The sequence below is a fragment of the Podarcis erhardii genome (genome assembly GCF_964252035.2).
Source record: "Podarcis erhardii genome assembly, chromosome: 5".
In the NCBI taxonomy this organism is placed as follows: domain Eukaryota; kingdom Metazoa; phylum Chordata; class Lepidosauria; order Squamata; family Lacertidae; genus Podarcis; species Podarcis erhardii.
Window position 1 is genome coordinate 53,360,984 of NC_138509.1, and position 22,287 is coordinate 53,383,270.

The 22,287-nt window shown below is 41.7% G+C and overlaps 1 protein-coding gene and 1 long non-coding RNA gene across 9 annotated transcripts in view; one reads left to right on the top strand and one right to left on the bottom strand.

Moving 5' to 3' along the window:
* The first annotated feature begins 22 nt into the window (after positions 1-22).
* Positions 23-976, top strand: LOC309342671. The gene is made up of 3 exons (XR_014156957.1): positions 23-218; positions 653-749; positions 852-976. It is a non-coding gene; the product is annotated as an uncharacterized lncRNA (long non-coding RNA).
* Positions 977-16,366: 15,390 nt separating this feature from the next.
* ADD3 (adducin 3) overlaps positions 16,367-22,287 on the bottom strand; it is a 98,238-nt gene continuing 92,317 nt past the window's right edge. For 7 of the 8 annotated variants that reach the window (XM_081863417.1, XM_081863420.1, XM_081863419.1 and 4 more), the window contains 4 exons: positions 20,882-20,971; positions 19,783-19,906; positions 18,072-18,167; positions 16,367-17,291 (listed from right to left, as the gene is read on the bottom strand). In XM_081863417.1, coding sequence (XP_081719543.1) covers positions 16,999-17,291; positions 18,072-18,167; positions 19,783-19,906; positions 20,882-20,971 — 603 coding nt within the window. In that variant the 3' untranslated portion in view covers positions 16,367-16,998. The remainder of the gene's footprint in view (positions 17,292-18,071; positions 18,168-19,782; positions 19,907-20,881; positions 20,972-22,287) is intronic. The other variant, XM_081863423.1, reaches the window with a different exon arrangement.

Below are 22,287 nucleotides of genomic sequence, written 5' to 3' on the forward strand. Positions count from 1 at the left end.
CGCCCCCCCCCCCCCCCCGACTACCAGAGAAGCTCAATGTTTGAGGAGGTGCTAGCCAGTTTCTCCAAGCTCAGACTGCATGGCTCTCACAAGTCACTCTTGACTTCCCATACCAATAATTTAGGAAGCTTCACCACTTTGAAATTAAACGAAGTTTCACCGTCTGTGCAACCTTTCTGACTGATGTATGGAAAATGAGCCTGACCTTTGGAGATTTGGTAAGTAAACAGTTTTTAACTTACTAAATGTGTGGTCTTTTCTTATGTTGGGGGAAGAGGGTATTATCTTTGGAACTCACTTGGAAATACATATTGTAAAGGTCCATGCTTATTTCCATGCTTTACTTTGCTGTATATTTTGCGATTTAAAATCTCTGCTGTTGTTCTCTCACCAAAGAGTATTTGCCTCAAACTTGGATCTTGTCATCCAAGGAATTATCCTTTTTATACCTACTTTTTACTTTGCCAGCCAACACAATGTAGAATGGAGCTGATTTCAGTTGACTTAAGTATGTTTAACTTGCTTGGATTGCATCTTAGAGTCCTGAAAGTGACCTGCTTCTTTGTTCCACCAGTAGCAGAAGTTGATGGAGAGTGCTTTTTGGCAGACAAATCTGCCGCCCATCCCTTGACCATTATCCCCTTTTTTCCAGGAACAATAGAAGTATGTTTGTCCAAGATGAAATCTACAAAATGGGCACTTAATAAGATCTTCACATCTGGCCAGTTATTTTCTTTTTCTAGTTCAAGGTAACAAAAATAAAGAGATAGCCTTTATGTTATGTTATTATTTTTTTACTGCCAGGATTTGCTACTTTGTTTCCTAATGGTTGTCCTGATTCCTTGTTTTAGGGCAAGAAAATGATCTAAATAAATAGATTTTGACAGGAGGCCAATTCTGCTGCCAGAATTACACTAATTAAATATGCATAATTCTCTTAATTAGAAAAAAATAAAATAAAGACCAGATTAAGGTTTCTGCTTGTACAATTGGTTTTCCTTCATTTTGGAACTAGATTTCTTTTCAGGAAAAGATGTCTATCGGCTAAAGAAACATTTAAAAACCCAGCTGGAGTTGAGCAAAGTCCTTGCTCAGCAGAGTCCAAATGTGTTTATGTGCCAAAACATACGTTACCACAGGAATTTTGAGATCTAGGTCAGAGATTCAAGCTTCAAAACATGTTTCCAGAGTAAGAGCCCATCGGCTGATGTCTGAAGAACGCAGTAACACCAGGGTGAATGTGGTAGTAACTTTCCCAATTTCATTGCAACTAATTTATGATCAGTGAATAAAATGGAGGGCTGGGTTCCACCTGACATGCTCAGGCACTGTCTGAGACAGCCAAATCCATCCTCTTTAAACTCCAGACGATTTTAACAAACCTCTTCCAAAGGAGGATGGTGTGATAAAGATGAGCCAGCCTCAAGAAACGGACTTGAATGTTAGCCACAGAAACTGTTAGGCCAAGAAGCAATTTGACTGAAAAGCTTTTGTGGCTACGCCAGCAGCCACTTCAGCTACTAATTGTTTTTATTTTATTTTTTCCATAGTTGGTAGCCATTTTCACACATTTATAAGCAAGGATGGTCTTCCCCATCCCCATAGCCTTCCCCCCCTTTTAAAGTCTAAAGGGGGAGAAGGAAACCAATAATTAGTGATAATAGTGCTAAAGATGTATTCTTGGACAGAAGGCTTTTTGTGCAAGAAACTCTGCATAGGCATGCATAGATTTGGCTCACGTTTCCCCTGCTCTAAATTACAGCCATGTCCTCAGAGCTGGCACATGCTTCTTGGGAAGCAGAGAGGCATATAAACAGAGGGTTCCCTCGTATGGGATGTTGCCCTGGTTGACCTGCAATGCCCCATCCAAGGCAGTTAACGCTGCTTTTAAAGGGTGTGGGCATGCACAATTCATTGCCCCACAAAGCACTTCAGAGCCACATAAAGTATGTTTTGTGTTCTCGAGCTAAGGTTCTTCTGAGCAAAATGGTATACGAGTGGATGCTTCAAGAAATTTAAATGGCCCCCTCTGGAGTGCCATTTGTGAGGTACTTTCAGAGAGTTGTTATTGGGCACGGCGACAGATGGGGCAGCAGGACAAAAAAAATCTGAAAAGCTTCTGTGCCCTAGTTCCCAAGCCCACCGTAGAGCTTTCACATACCATGAGTAGTGGGTGGAGCCAAACTGGTGCCCTCCAGATACTGTGGACCCCAACTCCGCTCAGCCCCAGCAAGCATGACCAGTGACCAGGGAGGATGGCAGCTGTAGCCCACAAGTTCTGGAAGCCACCACATTAGCTGCCCTGTGCTACAGGACTCATCTTGGGCAAGCCCTAATGGTAATCTGGAACAGGGACCATGAGACCATCTATGGAGTATCAGTTCTATCAGTTCCAAAGCCATGTTTGGTTGGCTCAGGTGGGAGACTTTTGAACTCCCTACCTAGAGAGGTTTCCTCTTGTCCTTCTCCTTGTTATTAAGTATTAAGATCTTGCTACAGTGGTACCTTGGTTTTCAAACGTCTCCGTTGACTAACGTTTCAGAACTCGAACGCCGAAAACCCAGAAGTAAATGCTTCCATTTTTGAAAGCACCTTGGAAGTCGAACAGCTTCTGTTGAGTGTTGCTCAATTATCTCAATTACTGTATTTTGTTGATAAACAAGCCCCCCCCGTAGAGGCTGGCCCCTCTCACTGCTCTTGGAGCTTGTTTTCCGGTAACCACCTCTGGCTGACACCCCGGACAGACCAGGGAGATTTTGATAGGCGACATTTCCCAGTGTGGGTAAATGCACCCCCCCCTCCTTCTGCTTCCCTAGCAGGGAAAGGAGATAGTCAGAAACGTCTATTTACATCCTTTTATTTCTGACTTCACACCACTACAGAAATCATGTCTGACCACTTCAAACTTCATCTAGCAAGTGAGACAAACTTCCTGTACGTACGCAAGAGGAAGGTCTCAAATTACAAACTTCACAAAGACTTTTCCAGCCTGTGAACTTCCGGGAAACTTCTTTCCCACAGCTAGCCATATCACATGATGTCAACAAGCTGACTGTCTGCAGCTGCGATGTTCTCATATTGTAGCAATTACCGTATTTTTCTGTCTATAAGACATCCCCATGTATAAGACGCCCCCTATTTTGGGGACTCTGATTTAAGAAAATGGGGGGGGGGAGAGATACTATCCGTGTATAAGACAAGCCCAGATTTTGAACATTATTTTAGAGTAAAAAAACCATAGTCTTATACACGGAAAAGTACAGTAAATTTGCAGACTGCCCTTTGCGCCTCGGTTTTCGAACGTTTCGGAACTTCAGCGGTCTTCTAGAACAGATTACGTTCAAAAACCGAGGTACCACTGTATTCTGGAAGGCTTTTGGCCTTTATAGAGGCAGGATCCTATAGCTTCACAACATACATTAATTACAATCAATCTTGTATTTTACTCTGGTTTTCCACTCTGCCTTCTTAAATTATCATAGTGGGCTTTAATGGTTATTTAATTGCTGTTTCTGTCCATCACTGTTTTCAAAGGATTTTGTTATTTTTGTAAGGTGGCTTGTATCATGAAGAAAACCCAGGGTATGAGCATTTTCAATAAAAAATAAAAGTTCTGAACAGTAAATAAAAGTGGATACATTTTCCTATGGTATTATCTAGCCAGGGCAGACTTCTTGTGCTTAAGGTGGACAGTCAACCACCCAAGGTAAAGTGTCACTTTAAGACGGTGCCTCTGCCTGCTGATTTCAGCAACTGCATGCTCGCCTCTGAGGGAGACAAATTTGTGCAAGCCCTAATCACGACCTCTTTTTACTTAACTGTGTTATGCCATCAAAGTTCTGTGTTAAATGAAACTTGGCTTCCTGCCAGCATAATGCACAGAAAAGGAAGACTATAAAGTCAAAGCTGGGTTGGGACTCAAAAGGTCTAGCTTGAAGGGCTTCTGTGTCATGTAGAGGGGGGAATCCCCCTCCCCACACAATTATCTCCCTATGTTGCATCATGGTTCATCTTTTATAGAACTTAAGGCGATCCATGGTAAAAACTGAGTGGGATAAGGAAGAATTTCCACATGCAGATATCTATGTCAGCCTCTAAAAGCTACAGATGACAGAGAGGCTTGGCTTGCTACTACAGTGGTACCTTGGGTTACATACACTTCAGGTTACATACGCTTCAGGTTACAGACCCCGCTCACCCAGAAATAGTACCTCTGGTTAAGAACTTTGCTTCAGGATGAGAACAGAAATCATGCTCCGGCGGCGCAGCAGCAGCAGGAGGCCCCATTAGCTAAAGTGGTGCTTCAGGTTAAGAACAGTTTCAGATTAAGAACGGAGCTCCGGAATGAATTAAGTACTTAACCTGAGGTACCAGTGTACTACCTAGAGGCAGGCCCATGCAGAGCTTGCCTGAGGCCCGGGGCAGGCAATTTGTTAGACTAAAGTTATAAACTCAAACAAAAAAGCAGCCATTCCCTTGTGAGAGCCCCAGCTGGCTTAGTGTTGTGAGGTCAGGGGCAAGGAGGAGCGGAGCCTTCTGATGGCATCTTGTGCAACAGCCTCTGAATCTGGCACTGTATGTAGCATGCAAGCCATAGTCTAAGAAGCTGACTGCTCTGATTGTATAGTCTACCCTGGACCAGCACTTCTGTTCTATCTAGCGCATCGTCTCTCCACACACCTGGAATTATTCTAAGAAGATAATCCTCCTCCCCACTGAGCAAATTGCAAACTTCCATTGGTAGAAGACTCTGCATTTCTTTGTAGTGGTAGCTCTTATCTATGGGTCCTGAACTGGCAGTACAAAGGGGAGGAGGAAGAGGATCCTGGCGAGGGGTGTAGCCGGGACTGGGACACACCAGGGCAAGCTGGGGATGGGGAAGGAAGTACTCACAGAGTGACGGAGGATGCCTAGAGGATGGATGTCAATGCACTGGATCCAGAGCAGCAGGACTCATCACCAGAGCCACAAACACAGAGGGCTCAGAGGCGCAGGGAGCAGCGGGAGGGGTGCTTTTGGAGGCTGAGGCAGGCAAAAGCCCACAGCCCAGCTCCCTGGCTGGCCAGGTGGGGCTCACTAGCTCTGGAAAGAGGGCTGTGATTCCTCAGCTGGAGGAGGCTTGGAACAGGTGAGGGTCACCTGCCTCATCAAGCTCAGATGCTGCAATCAGCATGCAAAGTACACAAGGGAAGCAGAGCTGAGGTGCTGTGTCTGTTCAACTGCCCATGAAGCTGCTGAATTACAACTTATCACCAAACTTAAAACCATGGAGAAACCTGGTCTGAACAAAGACCTTGGATTCTTATCTCATTATACATGACAAAGCCATTTTTCACCTTTTCACCCCTTGCTTTTTCCTGTAAGACCTATTGCAGTCGTTAAGAGTCGTCAACAGGCTCATCACAGCTATCTGCCAATCACCCATTCCCACCACCCTTCTGAGTAATACCCCTCCCCACCTTCTCACTATATAGAAGGGTCTGGAAACTTCTGTTTCAGTGTATCTGAAGAAGTGTGCATGCACACAAAAGCTCATACCAAGAACTGACTTAGTTGGTCTTTAAGGTGCTACTGGAAGGAATTTGTTTTGTTTTGACTATGGCAGACCAACACGGCTACCTATCTGTAACTGCAACTGCCCATGTTGATGGACCTTGGCTTGGTTGCTCCTGGACCTCTATGGGACGGTACTTTGGGTATCTTGACTGCTAGAATTCAGATTTAGCTACTTTGTCGGAACTCTATATATATATATATATATATATATATATGCAGGTTTTGGTGTCCTCGGGTGTCTTCCCGTGTAAAAGTTGGGGTGTCTAGGCGACGTTTCGACGAGGTCTCACTCGTCAGATGACGAGTGAGACCTCGTCGAAACGTCGCCTAGACACCCCAACTTTTACACGGGAAGACACCCGAGGACACCAAAACCTGCATTCCTGTACCCGTGAAAATCTACGAAAGCAAATATATATATATATATATATATATATATATATATATATATATATATCCTTCCAATAGCACTGAAACAGAAGTGTGCATGCACACGAAAGCTCATACCAATAACTAACTTAGTTGGTCTCTAAGGTGCTACTGGGAGGATTTGTTTTGTTTTGTTTTGTTTTGTTTTGTTTTGTTTTGTTTTGTTTTGTTTTGTTTTGTTTTGTTTTGACTATGGCAGACCAACACAACTACCTGCCTGTAATGAGCTACTTTGATTGATCTTGGACTTCATTTCCTGACCTTTGCATGGATTGACCCCTGGACTTTGAACTTGGCATACTGACTTGCTACCAGGTAGGCCAGGGGTTCAGGACACCCTGTAGCAGAAATCCACAAAGAGTTGTGAATCTTTAAACCTTCCCTCAACTTTTGGTGTTAAAAATGACTCTAAAAGTTAGGAGAAACTGCGCCCACCATTACTGCCTTTTTGGTGCAATGCTTTCAAAGGTCCCTTTGTTAGTGTTACATCAAGGGAGAGCCAATAAATAAGTTATCCTGAATGAGGAACTGCATGGCATCAAAGCCTTCAGTCACTCAACACAAGCAGAAAGGATCACACTCGGAGTTCTGTCTCCCATCTCCTGCTGTATTAGTTACTGGCCCTGGGTGCTAATTTCATTTATTTTTCAGCTTTCTTCCATAACGGAACCTAATATGACATACACTGACCAACCTACCTAGCTTTACCAAATGCATGATGTGCTCACAGACTGTTAAGAGGCATCTATATCAAACAAGCAGCCACCTGAGCACAACAGCCATCTTTCCTGGAGCTGAGGTAGCTAGGCATTCATTTCTTTTCAACTTTGGGACCTTCTTCTTGTACTGGCTCATGTCTGGGGTCATGTTTCTTGACTTGCACAGACTGCTCAGTGGGCTGCCTTGCTCTAAATCAGGGGTCCCCAAACTAAGGCCCACGAGCCGGATAAGGCCCGAGGGACCCGTTTATCCGGCCCGCAGCGACCCCTGCCATCCCCCGCTCTTACCAGCGGCTGCCCACTTCCAGGTCGGGGGAGCACCACAAATGGCTTGTGCGCATGCGCGTTATTTCCGGTGCACACCCAGGTCGGAGGAGGCCCTGTGCACATGCGCACAAGCTATTTCTGGTGCTCCTCTGACCCGGAGGTGCGCTGGAAATACTGTGCGCGCACACGTATGGGCACACGCTCCCCTGCACTCCGTGTGATCGGCGCTGGAGACACCGGCCCGAGGCGCGGTAAGTTTGCTGACCCCTGCTCTAACTCAAGCCCTGACTTTCCCCTCTTGCAATGCTCATGGGAGTTGATCACCTGCTCAAATCTGACTGCATGCTTTTTGATTTCAAGTCCTTGTCCTTGTCCTTGTCCTTGTCCTCTGAACTTTGACTTTGGACTACAATCTAGCATTCACTCAATCCTGACTTAGGTACATAATGGTTCTTCTGAACTGCTTCTTCTGAAATATGTCTTATTCGACTCAATGCAAGTCAAGGGTTCCTTTCCCTTAACTGTGAATCTCTGAAAAACAAAGACCAAAACAAGACACCAGGTCTCAGTGATAGAAGAAAATGAAGAGAACCTTTGATCCAGAAGTTCTAAATATGTACAAAAAACCTTTTTTTTACCATTGAGTAGACAGAGCTTCCTTTTGTTTGACTCCAACATTCACTTTCCACAAAAAATGTTCACTGGCCAGGGTGCAACTGAAAACAGCTGGGTCAATGTAAATTCTCCTGCTTGAATGGGATACTGACAAGACGATCATCCTATTGTCTTCCTTTACAGTTAGGCACCTGGTATCTGAAGCTGTGGCCCTCCAGTCTTTAACTCCCATCAGCCCCAGGCAGCATGGCCAGTGGTCAGGGATGATGGCCACAGGTACCCTATCCCTGATCTAAGGAGCCTTTGTCTTGTTCATCGACTCTCACTCACAAACTTAATTTTCACACAGTGGAAATCATGATTAGTTTGGCCCAACAGAAGGCTGTTTGGGAAGCTGATTTTATACTCACTGCTGCAATGCTGTGAACAAGGGTGGGAAGAAAAGAGTGGGTGATCCTTCTGGCTTTCTGCAAAGCAGGTGGCTTCCCTACCCCACGTCAACTGCTGTCCTCGCGGTGTATTTGACACACATCTAACAGCAACAAAATGACTTTCACTCCCTCAAGCTTCTCTTCAGGCTATTTTTGAGTACGATCCTACGCACTTACCCTGTTGATGGCTGAGTGCAGGGGGGCAGGTAGTAGAAAGGTGCATTGTTGCCTCTCTGATGGCCAGCAGGCAGAGAATGCCAGCAGAGGAAGCAAGAGGGAAGCTCTCAATGGGGTCATTCAGGGTGGGCTACCGGTAGATCCAAGGCCTTAAGGAGTCTAATCTGGTTGGCCACCATTAGAAAAAGGACTAGATGGACCACTGGTCTGATCCACCAGGCTCTTCTTCTTTCATAAGAAATGGCTAGATAGATACAGAGAGATATGGATCATGGCCAAAGGCATATATAAATTCAGAAAGCAGCAGTGGGATTGTATAGGATGCAGAGTAAAGGGAAATGTATAGTCTCAGTCATGGCTGGTACAAGCTGACTGGGCGTGGAATGCAATGGTAAATCCCTGTCTCTCCTGCTCAGGTTCTCCATGAAGGTCAGTCTGCTCCTTCAACCACCCTATAACCACACCAATGTTTATTTGCTGCCCATGAGGACAGCAAATATTCAAAAGTATCTCCCCTTTTAATTAGCATTATGGTTGTATTATTTAATTAGCCATTATTGTTGCAGGACAGGCTTCCTTTTTTGTATTTTAAACTTTATTTCAAAACCAGATTCATGCGATTGGTGCTTGCTCTCTCCACACTGAGCTGCTTTTCAGCAGAGCCAAAGGACTGAAAGTCTCACTTTTATTCAATAGCAAAGGGTGTTTATTAATGTGTGGTTCACAGCCACCAGCCTTAATATAAATGCTAATAAATAACTGTCAGGGTAATGAGTGCTATTTGGCTTCAGGTATCACCCACAAAGCTTCTAGGTAATTTTTGTGCACAAAAAGGGGGGGGGGACATTCCAACTTCAAGAAGCTGCTGCCTGAGGCCCACTGAAACTTGGCAAAAAGCCTTCCTGGGACAGTTCACAGGGCAGGACCAGAGACAAAAATCTTCACTGCACAATTCACCCATGTTTTCGGGGGGGGGGGGGGAGGGAAAAAACATTAAGGCTACATACACAATTTTTCCTCTTCACTCCTTGCTGAGGATAGACCAATAGATACATCAACATCTGTAAGATATGTGTTCTATACATTTCAACAGGTTGCCTATTTTCTAACATTTCCTCCTTCAACAAGTGGCACCTGGCTGCATCCAATCTTCTCTTTCCCACACAGAGGGAGCGTGCTTGGCTACTACCGTATCCTGCTTGGTTAACATATCAACTTATTTTTCACCAGACAGAAGCTGGGGGTGGGGAATAAAGAGTGTAAAGCTAAAGGTAAAGGGACCCCTGACCATGAGGTCCAGTTGTGGACGACTCTGGGGTTGCAGCACTCATCTTGCTTTATTGGCCGAGGGAGCCGGTGGTACCTATTTATCTACTTGCACTTTGACGTGCTTTCGAACTGCTAGGTTGGCAGGAGCAGGGACAGAGCAATGCGAGCTCACCCCGTCACGGGGATTTGAACCGCCGACCTTCTGATCGGCAAGCCCTAGACTCTGTGGTTTAACCCACAGCGCCTCCCGTGTCCCAATAAAGAGTGTAGGAGCAGATAAACTTGGATCCAAAAACTATGACTGTGTCTACTTCTGTTTGTTCTGCATCCGGTGCATGCCCACAGCTGGGTAGGAAGAGTGTTCACACGTTAGCCACAATCTGTATCTATTGTGTCATTTCTTACGAAATACTGCATTTTGATGTGTCCCCGCCCTCTATCAGCTTGGATTAGTGTCAAGAAAAAGAACAGTGTAGTTGAATTTGAAGTTGGTAATGTGTACAAAGCCTGTGTTAGCCACTGTTTATCATCAGTACCTTATCCACTTGATTTGAATGGGACTAAAGTAGGGGTGACTAACCTGTGTCCCTCTATTTATTATTATTATTATTATTAGTAGTAGTAGTAGTAGTAGTAGTAGTAGTAGTAGTAGTATTAGTATTTTTATTAATAATAAAATGTATATCCCATTCCTCCTCTCAAAAGGAGCGCAGGGCAGCAAACAACAAGCAATACAGTGGTACCTCGGGTTACATACGCTTCAGGTTACATACGCTTCAGGTTACAGACTCCGCTAACCCAGAAATAGTACCTTGGGTTAAGAACTTTGCTTCAGGATGAGAACAGAAATTGTGCTGCGGTGGCGTGGCAGCAGCAGGAGGCCCCATTAGCTAAAGTGGTGCTTCATGTTAAGAACAGTTTCAGGTTAAGTACGGACCTCCAAAACGAATTAAGTACTTAACCCAAGGTACGACTGTACAACAATCTTTAAAACCCACTTTAAAACAATTCCAATACTAATGCAGGTGACAAAAATACAACGGAGATGGTGCCTGTCTAACATTTAAGGAGAGGTGCCATAACAAAGGCCCGATTCCTATACTGTGCAGAATGTACCGCCTGATAAGTTATTTGCAGGAGGCCCTCACCTACAAAGTTATCGACTGGGTATGTAAGAGGTGAGATGATTTTTCAGGTTCTTGGGACTGCAACCAGCCCTGGCCACTGGGAGTAGTTGGGAGACCAACAACATCTGCAGGGCAAAAGGATGACATAGTCTGAATCTAGTCCAAAAAAGGCAGGGGGAACCAATTCAACATTGACTAGTCAATTCTTTCATGGCTGCAATTTCAGAACATTCAGATCCACCGAATTCTGTGCCTCCAGAGAACATGCTGGGAGTGGAGGTGGAGTGAGAGGCTCACAGACAGAAGCTGTGCAATGTTTTCAGTCGCTAGATTTTTACATTCATCTGATGTTTACACACACGTTGGCCTGGTTGACATACAACTCTAAGCCATGATTTATTTAATCATGCAGAAATTATCTTGTGCTTAAGGAAGGGTGATGGGTTCACACATAGCACCAAGCCATTAAAAAAGCAAAAAAGCAAAAACAACAGCAACAACACAAGAGGCTTCAGAGCGTGTTTTCAGTACAGAAATCCTAGCTAAGTCACTGAACAGGGTTCACACTTAACACTAAGCCATGGTCTAATAAGCCATAGAGTAGCATTATGTGTGAACTAGGTCTGAACCTTGTGAGTAGAACCATTAGTAGTTATGTCGGCTCTACAGAGCATATGAAGTGTTAATGTAAGCCTTTGAGTTGCACACAACTCTTCTTTGTAGGTCATCAAAGCAGAAAAATAAGAAAACTTGTTCGAAGCTGAGGCAAATAGTGTCATCGCAGAAGAGCCATCTTGAGTTTTTCTGAGAAAGTTGCAAGGAGGCAGCATTGAGCAACCAGATCTGGTCATTCAATGCAGCTGATCTCTGCAAGATGCACAACACCCATCTCAAACGCATCTGTGGGAAGAACTGAAAGTTGAGCATGGAATGGTGCAGTCCCACTTAGGTGAATGCTGGCCCATGAAACTTCAGACCACAGTAAGTTTTGGGGCAGGCATAGGCAAACTCGGCCCTCCAGATGTTTTGAGACTACAGTTCCCATCATCCCTGACCACTGGTCCCGTTAGCTAGGGATGATGGGAGTTGTAGTCCCAAAACATCTAGAGGGCTGAGTTTACCTATGCCTGTTTTGGGGGGTGGGATGGGAAGAGACTTAAGGATACCAAACACTATCCATTTGTTTCCATGAATGGATCCAAACTTACATCATACTACAGTGGTACCTCAGGTTACGTACTTAGTTTGTTCCGGAGGTCCGTTTTAACCTGAAACTGTTCTTAACCTGAAGCACTACTTTAGCTAATGGTGCCTCACGCTGCTGCTGCGCCGCCGGAGCACAATTTCTGTTCCCACCCTGAAGCAAAGTTCTTAACCCAAGGTACCATTTCTGGGTTAGCAGAGTCTGTAACCTGAAGCGTATGTAACCTGAAGCGTATGTAACCTGAGGTACCACTGTAAAGATGTCTTCAGAAAGAGGACTGTTGATTTTTTAAAGAGGCCTTAATATTATGTGATGATGTATACAATAAATGGAGTATCCAAATAAAACAAAAAAGAAGGAAAGAGTCATAGGGTTCTAGGCAGTCTTTTGTTTTAAACTGTCCCAGTATGACGGATCCTTCTACTTGGAATACATTATAATATAAATAATCCTGCAATTCTTTATTTCATGTTATGGCAATGTATAGGAATGCTATACATGCTATAGGTCAGTGTTTCCCAACCTTGTGCCTCCAGCTGTTTTGGACTACAATTCCCATCATCCCTTGCCACTGGTCTTGCTAGTCAGGGATGATGGGAGTTGTAGTTCAAAAACAGCTGGAGGCACAAGGTTGGGAAACACTGCTATAGGTGATGCTACCTCTTAAAAGATGGTCTATAGCAGTGTTTCCCAACCTTGGGCCTCCAGCTGTTTTTGAACTACAATTCCCATCATCCCTGACCACTGGTCTTGCTAGCTAGGGATGATGGGAGTTGTAGGCCAAAAACATCTGGAGGCCCAAGGTTGGGAAACACTGGTCTATAGCACTCTCAATATTCAGCTCCATTCTGCTCCCGTTTGTTTTAAACACCCTGACCTAAAATGCTTTGCTTAACTGTTTGATGTGGAACCTGTATGTAAATCTAAAATGTGTGATTTGCATAGTTAGCTCTAAGATTTACATGCTGCCCCATGTGAATTTGATTTCAAAGCAGTTTATGATCACGTAACATCACATCATTTGCTGTGAGCATGTATATACAGGCATGTTCACCCAATGTATATGTGCTCGCAAGTATCCACTGCAAAGGGCTGCCCAGCAAGTGTGTACTACATGCACTTTCAGGGGCATGTATTTTATGCAGATTCTACATTAAAAATTTCAGTTAGTGTCTCCACCCAAGAACTTTGTATTGAAGCGGTCCTAAAATGGAGAGTAAATCTGCCTTGTTATATGTGATAGCTCCATAATCTACTCGAGTATAACATTCTAAAAAAAGATATATTCTGGTACCCAATACAGTTTGCAAAAGCAAGCATAATATTCTTAAAAGATTTTAAGGAAAATGTGTACATGTGTGTGGGAAGTGGGGGAAATCCTCTGAGATAAACATTCCATTTCTGGGTTTCCAACTGAGCTGATAAACATAGATGTCCAAAAAAGCCAGCTGTTCCCTTTCATCTGTTTGAAGTGCAGCTGGAATAATGCCCACAGAGCCTCCACCAAAATACTTTCTTTGAAAGCAGCTTGCTAATTGTCTTTCAAGGGATTAATTCCACATACACACAAAAATGCGAAAGGGAGCAGATGCCACCTAATGGACATTGGTAGTATAGCCTTGCTATACTAGAGTCCCATGGACTGCAAGAAGATCAAACCTATCCATTCTTAAGTAAATCAGCCCTGAGTGCTCACTGGAAGGACAGATCCTGAAGCTGAGGCTCCAATACTTTGGCCACCTCATGAGAAGAGAAGACTCCCTGGAAAAGACCCTGATGTTGGGAAAGATTGAGGGCACAAGGAGAAGGGGACGACAGAGGACGAGATGGTTGGACAAGTGTTCTCGGAGCTACCAGCATGAATTTGACCAAACTGCGGGAGGCAGTGGAAGACAGGAGTGCCTGGCGTGCTCTGGTCCATGGGGTCACGAAGAAGTGGACACGACCAAACAACAACAAGAAGTATAGCCTTGCACTGCGTACACAGGACTAAATCACAGTAATAATTATGACATTGACAGTATACGCTGCTCTGAATGGTTAATGTCTGTTGAGAGTGTATACACAAACAAGCAGAAACAATTGTGGATCAGTTGCTACGAATGTAGAAGTCATATTGCAACACAGTCTCCTTGTTTCAGACACTGCCTAATTTTTTTAAGTTTCTCTATGGACAAGTAGAAGTCTACAAACACGACTAGGGATATGCATTTATAATACTCTAGCCTAACAACCGTGTATATTATGTGATTACAGAGTTCTAGACCTTCTCAGGATAAAACTCAGTAGAGAAAAAATCACATATTTGTGTTTGCCGTATGGTAATTTTGGAGTTCATTTTCTATTTTCAAATAGAAGTTATTATTCTTAAACTATACAGCTCCTGTCTTCTGCTACATATGATTGCTTTAAGCCTACAGGTTATGCAGGTTGAGGAATGCTGTGAATAAGTTAGTTTCCAAAATCCATCTATTTAAAATACTGTTTATTTGTGATTTAACATTAATTAGCATTACATCTATGAGCAATTTCCAACAACATTTATATATTTTTTTCCACAGGACACAGAGTTGGCTGGCTCATTCTTTATGCCAAAGCAAGTAAATAGAGGCATTAGCAAAAAAAAGGTGCAAATAGTTCACGGTTGCATTTTTTAAAAAATATTTATGCACATTGCATTCATTTAGATATATTTTTTAAAAGTTATGAAAAGCATAGTTCACAGGTTACTGTTTCTACATATGTTGTAATACAACACAAAAATGTAGAACATAAACGAAGTTAAGCAACTTATAGATTTCCACTATTTTTTTTAAAAGAACACACTGATTCCAGTATTTTGAGATATCTAGAATATCGTTTCCAGAGTCACTCCAGCGCTGCATTTTCACACTTACACAGTCAAAGCTAACCAGCCCTGCAACATGCTATAGTCAATTTTTTTTCATGCCAAACCACAACCCAGCCATATTTTAACAATCTATATACGGTATATATTTCAACTGGCAATCTGGGAGTCACATTGATATTTGAGGTGTATTTGCTCTTGTGGCTACTGATGAACAAAGGCTAGTTTAAAGGCCCTAGGCAAATTTCCATGTTTAGCGTGTATTTACAGGTTTGAATTTTTCTTTCTGAAGTTTCAAAGCAAAATAAAGCTACCAGCAAAAAGGAGCAAGTGGCAGGATCAGCGCCTATAGCGCTTGACTAATTGGATCTAAGATTCCTTGAGAAGGCAAAACTCAGATTAAAATTATCCCATTAAAATCAATGATAGCAAGGGGAGAACGTGTGGCACTCCATATGAAAGCCTATACATTTTATATGAAACGGCCGTTCCATTAATTTAATAAAAAATACCCCAAAATCCATACCATATATTTTATGAAAAATAATCCACAAGCTACTATTCTCTTTACCTCCAACCCCTTATTCTTCCCATTTCACTTTCCCTTTTTCGGTTTTTGTCTCCTTCATTTGGTTGTGGGCTTTTCCAGAGGATCAGTTGATAGTGCAACGTAGATGCAGTTGCTTCTAAGCTGTTGCATAAAATCTAGACTCCATCCCTTGTGGAAGCACTTTTGCCATGGGCATTTTGCATTTTCCTGCACCTGGGTGGCAATGTTCACTTGAACAAGCAATCTTTGCCACTGGAGTGCTCCCGGAATGTAGCTGCATGAGTTTTACACTCTTCACCCGATGGCCTTGACATTCTGACAGCATGGTACCAGCACTCTATATCTGCAAAGAGGGAGCTCACAGAGGACTTACAACTGAGTGTCTCAAGGCAAAGAGGGAAAGAAACCCCTTGTGGCTTCATCTTGACCAACAAGTACCGTATTTTTCGCTCTATAAGACGCACCAGACCACAAGACGCACCTAGTTTTTGGAGGAGGAAAACAAGGGAAAAAAAATTCTGAATCTCAGAAGTCAGAACAGCAAGAGGGATTGCTGTGCAGTGAAAGCAGCAATCCCTCTTGCTGTTCTGGCTTCTGGGATAGCTGTGCAGCCTGTATTTGCTCCATAAGACGCACACACATTTCCCCTTACTTTTTAGGAGAGAGAAAGTGAGTCTTATAGAGCAAAAAAAACGGTAAGTCCTCAAGACTTTGCTCTGAGAATTTAATTGGACATGCTGCAGAAGTAACGCAGAATGGCTAAGGGACATACTTGGAACTGATCTCCTGGATAGGCCATATGTTAACAAGTTTATTTTTCTTCATTCAACAGCAATACCATGAGGAAAAAAATACAGTAAGATTTAAACCTGAATCCAGTTAAGTTTATACGCTTTCAACACCCAATAATCAGAGGTTCTGGATTCCTGAATTATATTTAAGTATACTCTACACCAAGCATCCTTAAATACATTCTATTGTTAAATGCTTGGTTTACATGCCTATAATACTTTATACTGAGTGGTATACAAAAATTTCAACGTATAAAATTCTTTTTCTGTTTTGCCATAGTTAAACTAAGTTATCAATGTTAAGCGTATAAAATCCCCTTTATTGAAAAATAAGGGCTTTCTCCCTGCCCCCCCAACTGATAGAATAAAAAAAGTTTTCAAAAATTATATCTTACTAAAATGAAGTATTTGGCAAAAGTTATTATCGATGAATGCAATTTTTACAGAGTCTGTAAAATTCCAAATGCAATTCCTTTTACAGTTTTCCCCTCTTAATATTATGTGCCAGTGTATCATAAATGACCTATGGTTGAAAAGGTGAGGTGAACAGCACCCTGTGAGGCAGGGGTAAAACAACTGCTATGGTCAAAATCACAATACTAAGAAGTATCATCCAATTACAGAGTGAGGCAGTAGATTAAAAAAACCAACATTATCTGATAACTCAACAGCTACCTTAGTGACACTGTGCTGAAGGTCTACTAATTGAGAAAACTCTCCATGTGTAACCATAAGGGTATTTGAGATTACAATAGTGCTATATTGGAACACCTGCCAGTGTTAGTTTGTGGTGGACCTATTAAGTATTTCAAACCCTCATAGTAATTCTTACACCAACTAATTAAGAGATGAATTCTTTGCTTCATTAACATAACATTGTTTCTATTTAATTTTATTTTCCAGTTCTGCTTTTAGGTTAAGGCTCATTTTTCTGCACAACCCTACCTAACGTGACTAAAACGTGAACTAAAACATGGGTTTGAAATGTGCAATGTAGCCTCGGAATGAACTGCACTCAGGCTTCCACCTTCTCCTTCTTTTTGTTCTTTTTTAGGAAAGATGGAGTACGGAACTTCTTCTTCTTCTTTGATGGTGATTTCGAAGGAGAGCCCTCGGGGGAAAGGGTCTCCTCAATTTTTTCAGAGGCCTTAATGGTGATCTCCACATTCTCTACAGTACTAGTGGTTAACTGGCTGACTCTGTGTGCAAGATCCTCGTCCACATCATGTGAATCTTCTTTGCCATTCATTACAACAGCCGGCATCTCCAGAGAGACGAGGTTAGCATCCTGTTGGTAATCATCATTTTCTGTAAAAAAATAGAGAAAGCGAACGGAGGCATTTTACTCTTTGTTATACTGATGGTTATGCAGCAATTCTGCACAGGTCTAAAATGCAAGCAGCATATCAGGACACTGAGAGAATAACTAGTAAAGCTCCCCTCGTTCCTCTACTAGTATCTTGTTTTTGTTTAGGTATTTATATCCCACTTTCCCAGGCAAAATAATCTACAAAGCGGTGTTTTCCTCTTGCCCCACGTTTTATTTGAACAAACAAGCCAGCATGTAACTCATTAGCTATTTTAATTGTAGGATGTGTGGAATCAAGGTTTTCAGCTTCGTCCTAGCCACAACTGGACACTTACAGACAGTATATCTGAATAGAATGTGATGCAGTGGCAATTCCAACAGAGCAACATCATAGACTGTTATGTTAGCCTTGTATTATGAGCCAATGCACACATATAATCCTGGGAAAGAAATGCGAGTGCTTTCTCCAAATGATACGAACACAAATTGTTGCAGGAACAGGAGATCAACATGATGTTGAAACTGTCTCTAAGTGACCTGTTCTGAAGAATGAATGAGATTATAGGTAAACCTACCCTATTTAGAGAGAAGATATTGGATTTAAACTTCTGATAAATCCAGAAGGATTCTTAAAAGTTGTAGCTCAAGAACATAAATCATAGTCTTCACATATTGGCAAGATGACTACATTTTCCTTTCCTGATCTAAGTAAATAAAAGTAATTGGCAAGGAAAGGTCTAACAGGCTCATGATACTGCATAGGACATTACATTGTATACCTTCTACTTTTTCAGGGACATTTTGTGGGGACTGAGTTTGAGAATTAATTTGTGAAACAGATGACCCGTCATCTGAGAATAATTCCTGATCAGCATCTGTAGGACAAGAGCTTGAGTTAGTAAAAGCCATGCCAAAATGAAATAAATGCAAGGAGATCAGTGTACATTAGTGCATACAAAACACAAGCAACTTCACTAGTACTGACCTGATTATACTAATGTTAACACATATAATTATACTAATTTCATCCTATTAGTAACCCAAATTTAGTAGATTATAACACACTCTAGATGGTCCCAATTATTTAGAAGTATTCCATGCAAACATATGTTGGTTACTATACAAAATAGACAGAACAAACTATGCAACGTTAGTGCTGAAAATGCTAGTGTTAGACAACAGCAAATTAGCAATTAAAGTTCCTTATCAGATGCTTTGAATGAAGATGGGTGGAAAAGCTTGTTGTAATGCAATATTTTTACCTTTGAATCTTTATGCTTTCAAAAATAAGAAATGGGCAAGTTAGAAGTTTGCTAGCAATAATATCAAGATTGAAGACAAGAGAAAATACTACTGTCAGACTGTTTTTTCTTATGATTTAAAGATACTTACCTTTTACCCTGCTGATTGTACTATTGTCCTGATACTAATTTCTAAGGCAAGGACACAATCCTTTGTTTTCAGATGCCGACATGCACTTATAACAGCAACATGAGAAAGCAATACAACTATGTAACAGAAGCCATCCTTCCTTTCCATATAAGCCCTTTTATAGGACTATGAAATTTAACAAGTGTCCAGTTTAAAAATTTACCCAAGACTATTAGAAGCAGTGAGAGTAAAATTAGGGCTGCCATATGTCTGGATTTTTCTGGACATTACCAGGATTTCAAAGGTGGAATTGACATCCAGGGGGAATTTCTGAAAGGTGGCACTTTCTGGAGGATCTTAGACAATTCTGAGAAAAGCTCAACAACTTTTGGGGTGTCCTGGTTTTTACTTTTTAAAATATGGCAACCCTAGTAAAATAGCATGTTCAAAGGGTTTGGTGGTGAAGGGTAAAAAAAGATGACTGGCCAGTCCTAAAGAAACTGCCCTGGCCCCCTTGGATTGGAACAACTATTGGCCAGCTGTAAATACTCTCCTCCTTGGGGAAGGTGGTTCAGAGTGCAGTGGCTGGGAAACTGCAAGCATTCTTGGAGGACAGATTATTTACATCCATTCCAATCTGGGTTCAGACTTGGCCATGGGACTGAGTTGTCTTTGGCCACCCTTTACAGTAAGACAAGGGGAGTGCAATCTTGCTCCTGCTTCTCGATCTCTCTATGGCTTTCAATACTACTGAGCACGCGTGGATTGGCTCCATGGAATGGAGTGACCCCTGATCAAGTCAAGATTAGATTCCCTTAGAACTACAAATCACATTGATTCATTTCATGTTTTAATATCTATTGATCCAAGTAGATTCAAAGGGGCAGCATAACATTCAATATTTTACTGGTCATAACACAGCATAGCACTACAGAGAAGGAAGTTGTGAGAGATAAATTCTTGCCAGAAGAGATTCAGGCCTTTAAAAAGTGGAGTTATTGAAGCTGCCATTGTTATTATTTAATGTAATGGCTCTTAGTTTAAAAATTTAAAATCATTTTAAACTTCACTAAATCTTTACCTGAATATTTTCCATCACCAGTTTATCAGAACACTCACCATCTACTCCTTGTTGCTTGCGTTCGATTGTCCGCTTGTACTCTTCCAGTTCCTTTTCAGTGAGATGACTGAATGGGTTGGGAGGGGCTGGTGGGGCATGCTCATCTTCTTCAAACTGCATTGGCTGGAAGAAAAAAATAAAATAAAGGGAAGAAAGGCAATACAAAAAACAAGCACATTAAACAATTACAAATGAGCCTATTGCTGTTGATAGGATCCTTCAAAGTAAGAATCTGAAAGGGGTGCAGCATTTTCAAAAACCATCAGCAGAACATAGAATTGTAAGTTGGAAGGGACCACGAGGGTCGTCTAGTCCAACTCTCTGCAATGCAGGAATATTTTGCCCAACATGGGGCTCGAACCCATGGCCCTGAGATCAAGAGTCTCACACTCTACCAACTGAGCTACTGTATTTTTCTGTGTATAAGACTAGGGTTCCCCCCTAAAAAAATAATGTCAAAAATTTGGGGGTGTCTTATACATCTCCCCCCATTTTCTTAAAACGGAGTCCCCAAAATTAGGGGGCATCTTATAGACAAAAATATACGGTAATTGCTTCAATTACTAGGTTAGTGAACTTACAGAAATGGTCTTTAATCAATACCAGGTTTTAGTCAAAACAAACTTTAAAGACGGCCAGTGTTGTTTTTTAAAGAATCCTACAAATTCCATAGCAGTTGTGCACCTGATCTCATAATACATGTATGTATTATAGTTAAGATGAAAACAGGGGAACAATCCTATCTTCAGTGAAAAATCACATAACATAAATTATTGCTTCTCTAAAAACTCTTTACAAATATTTTAAATAGGACTCATGGCTTTAAAACCTGCTTCTACTTTGTATGAAGAGTATTACAAAAGCAAGGAGAGAATCATATAAAATGTGGTGTGACTAAATGCTGAACATGCTTTAGATCAGGCTTCCTCAACCTCAGCCCTCCAGATGTTTTTGGCCTACAACTCCCATGATCCCTAGCTAGCAGGACCAGTGGTCAGGGATGATGGGAATTGTAGTCTCAAAACATCTGGAGGGCCAAGGTTGAGAAAGCCTGCTTTAGATGTTATATGCTTAACTCAGACAATGGGTAACACTTACAGCACTGGGCTTTTTATCCACTACAATTCCAGCAAGCAACTGAGACTGTGGACCTGCAGTTTTTAAGTCATACCGATTTTGCTCCCGAATCTGGAAGGGGGAAAAGCAGAAGGGTTTTGAAAAGCCTTTTCACAAACACACTGAAGTATCAGGAATCTCAAACTTCATATGGGTCACAGAAAACAAATACTATAGTTAATCTAGTACTTTACTGTTATTTGTTTTCATTCTAGTCAATCTGCTCTAAAATGGTTACAAAGTCATTTTAGAAAATGACAATGTCAAGTGTATTTACATTTTTGCTTCAACACACATGAAATATTATCTATATCCAAATTGTATGCCATTATTAACCTGGTGTTTTAGTCTTCCTTTCCACATACAGTAGTTAGATTTAGGAATCAAGAGTAGCAAGTTTGATTAAAAAGCAGGGAGTGCTCAGGAAATACATATACATTTACAGCGTTGAATTTTCTCTTAGCTGGAAAATTATCAGTCTGCTCTTCTTTAGTTCCAGAATATCTACTATGACCCAGCTTCAACGTCAAGCCTCAGCACTGCTGTAGTCTAACGTTATTTCTCCTCCTTTGTGAACTGCAATGCTGCTGATTATGTTGTCAGTAGAGTACGTGTAAATCGAGATAGAACCTCTGTAATGATTCTCTATCTCCTGTTGCACCAAGCTGCACTGACAATACAGCTCCACAGTGCACAACTAGGGACACAATGAAAGTTAACTGAAACATAGCTTCCCACTTTGACACTCCTCTACCTCAAGTTTGCCAGAGAAAGTTGCATGCCTAGAACAGATAATTCTTTTCTAAGCCAATGTCTGAGTGACACTGCCATACTGATCTTTTCCAAGAAAGAGTGATCTCTTCTGAACTAAGTTGACTTGCTCAAGATAGTGGCAAACTCTTTTGATTACAAGCAGATGTGAAGTAAGAAATTCCCAGAACTTCTGCACGAAACATTTTGTATCTGGCAGGACAATAATTTCCCAGGGTGGAGCTTAAATGAGTATGAAAATAGAAAAATGAATTGGGGAGTGAAAGCAGCCAATAGTCTGCATTTACAAAGAGCCTCTTGTCATTATTCCTCATTGCCATTGTTAAATACATTGGCTCACTGGGAAACAAGCAGGCAGAAGAGCGTGAGGTTTCTGGCTACCACAGCAGGCTATTTCTTGTGGAAACAGCTAGCTCTTTCTAAAAACTAAAAAAGAAGGAATCTCCAAAATAGTGTAATGTTAAAAATAGCACAGAAGAAAATTCCATCTTAAACATTTTTCTTCTGATCAAAATATGGTTTTCAATGAGAATTTAAAAGCAATTTTTCAGAACCAAACTAAGGACAATTTTAGCAAGTTCTTGTTGCACTTAAAGCTACTTTTAAGCTACCAGTAA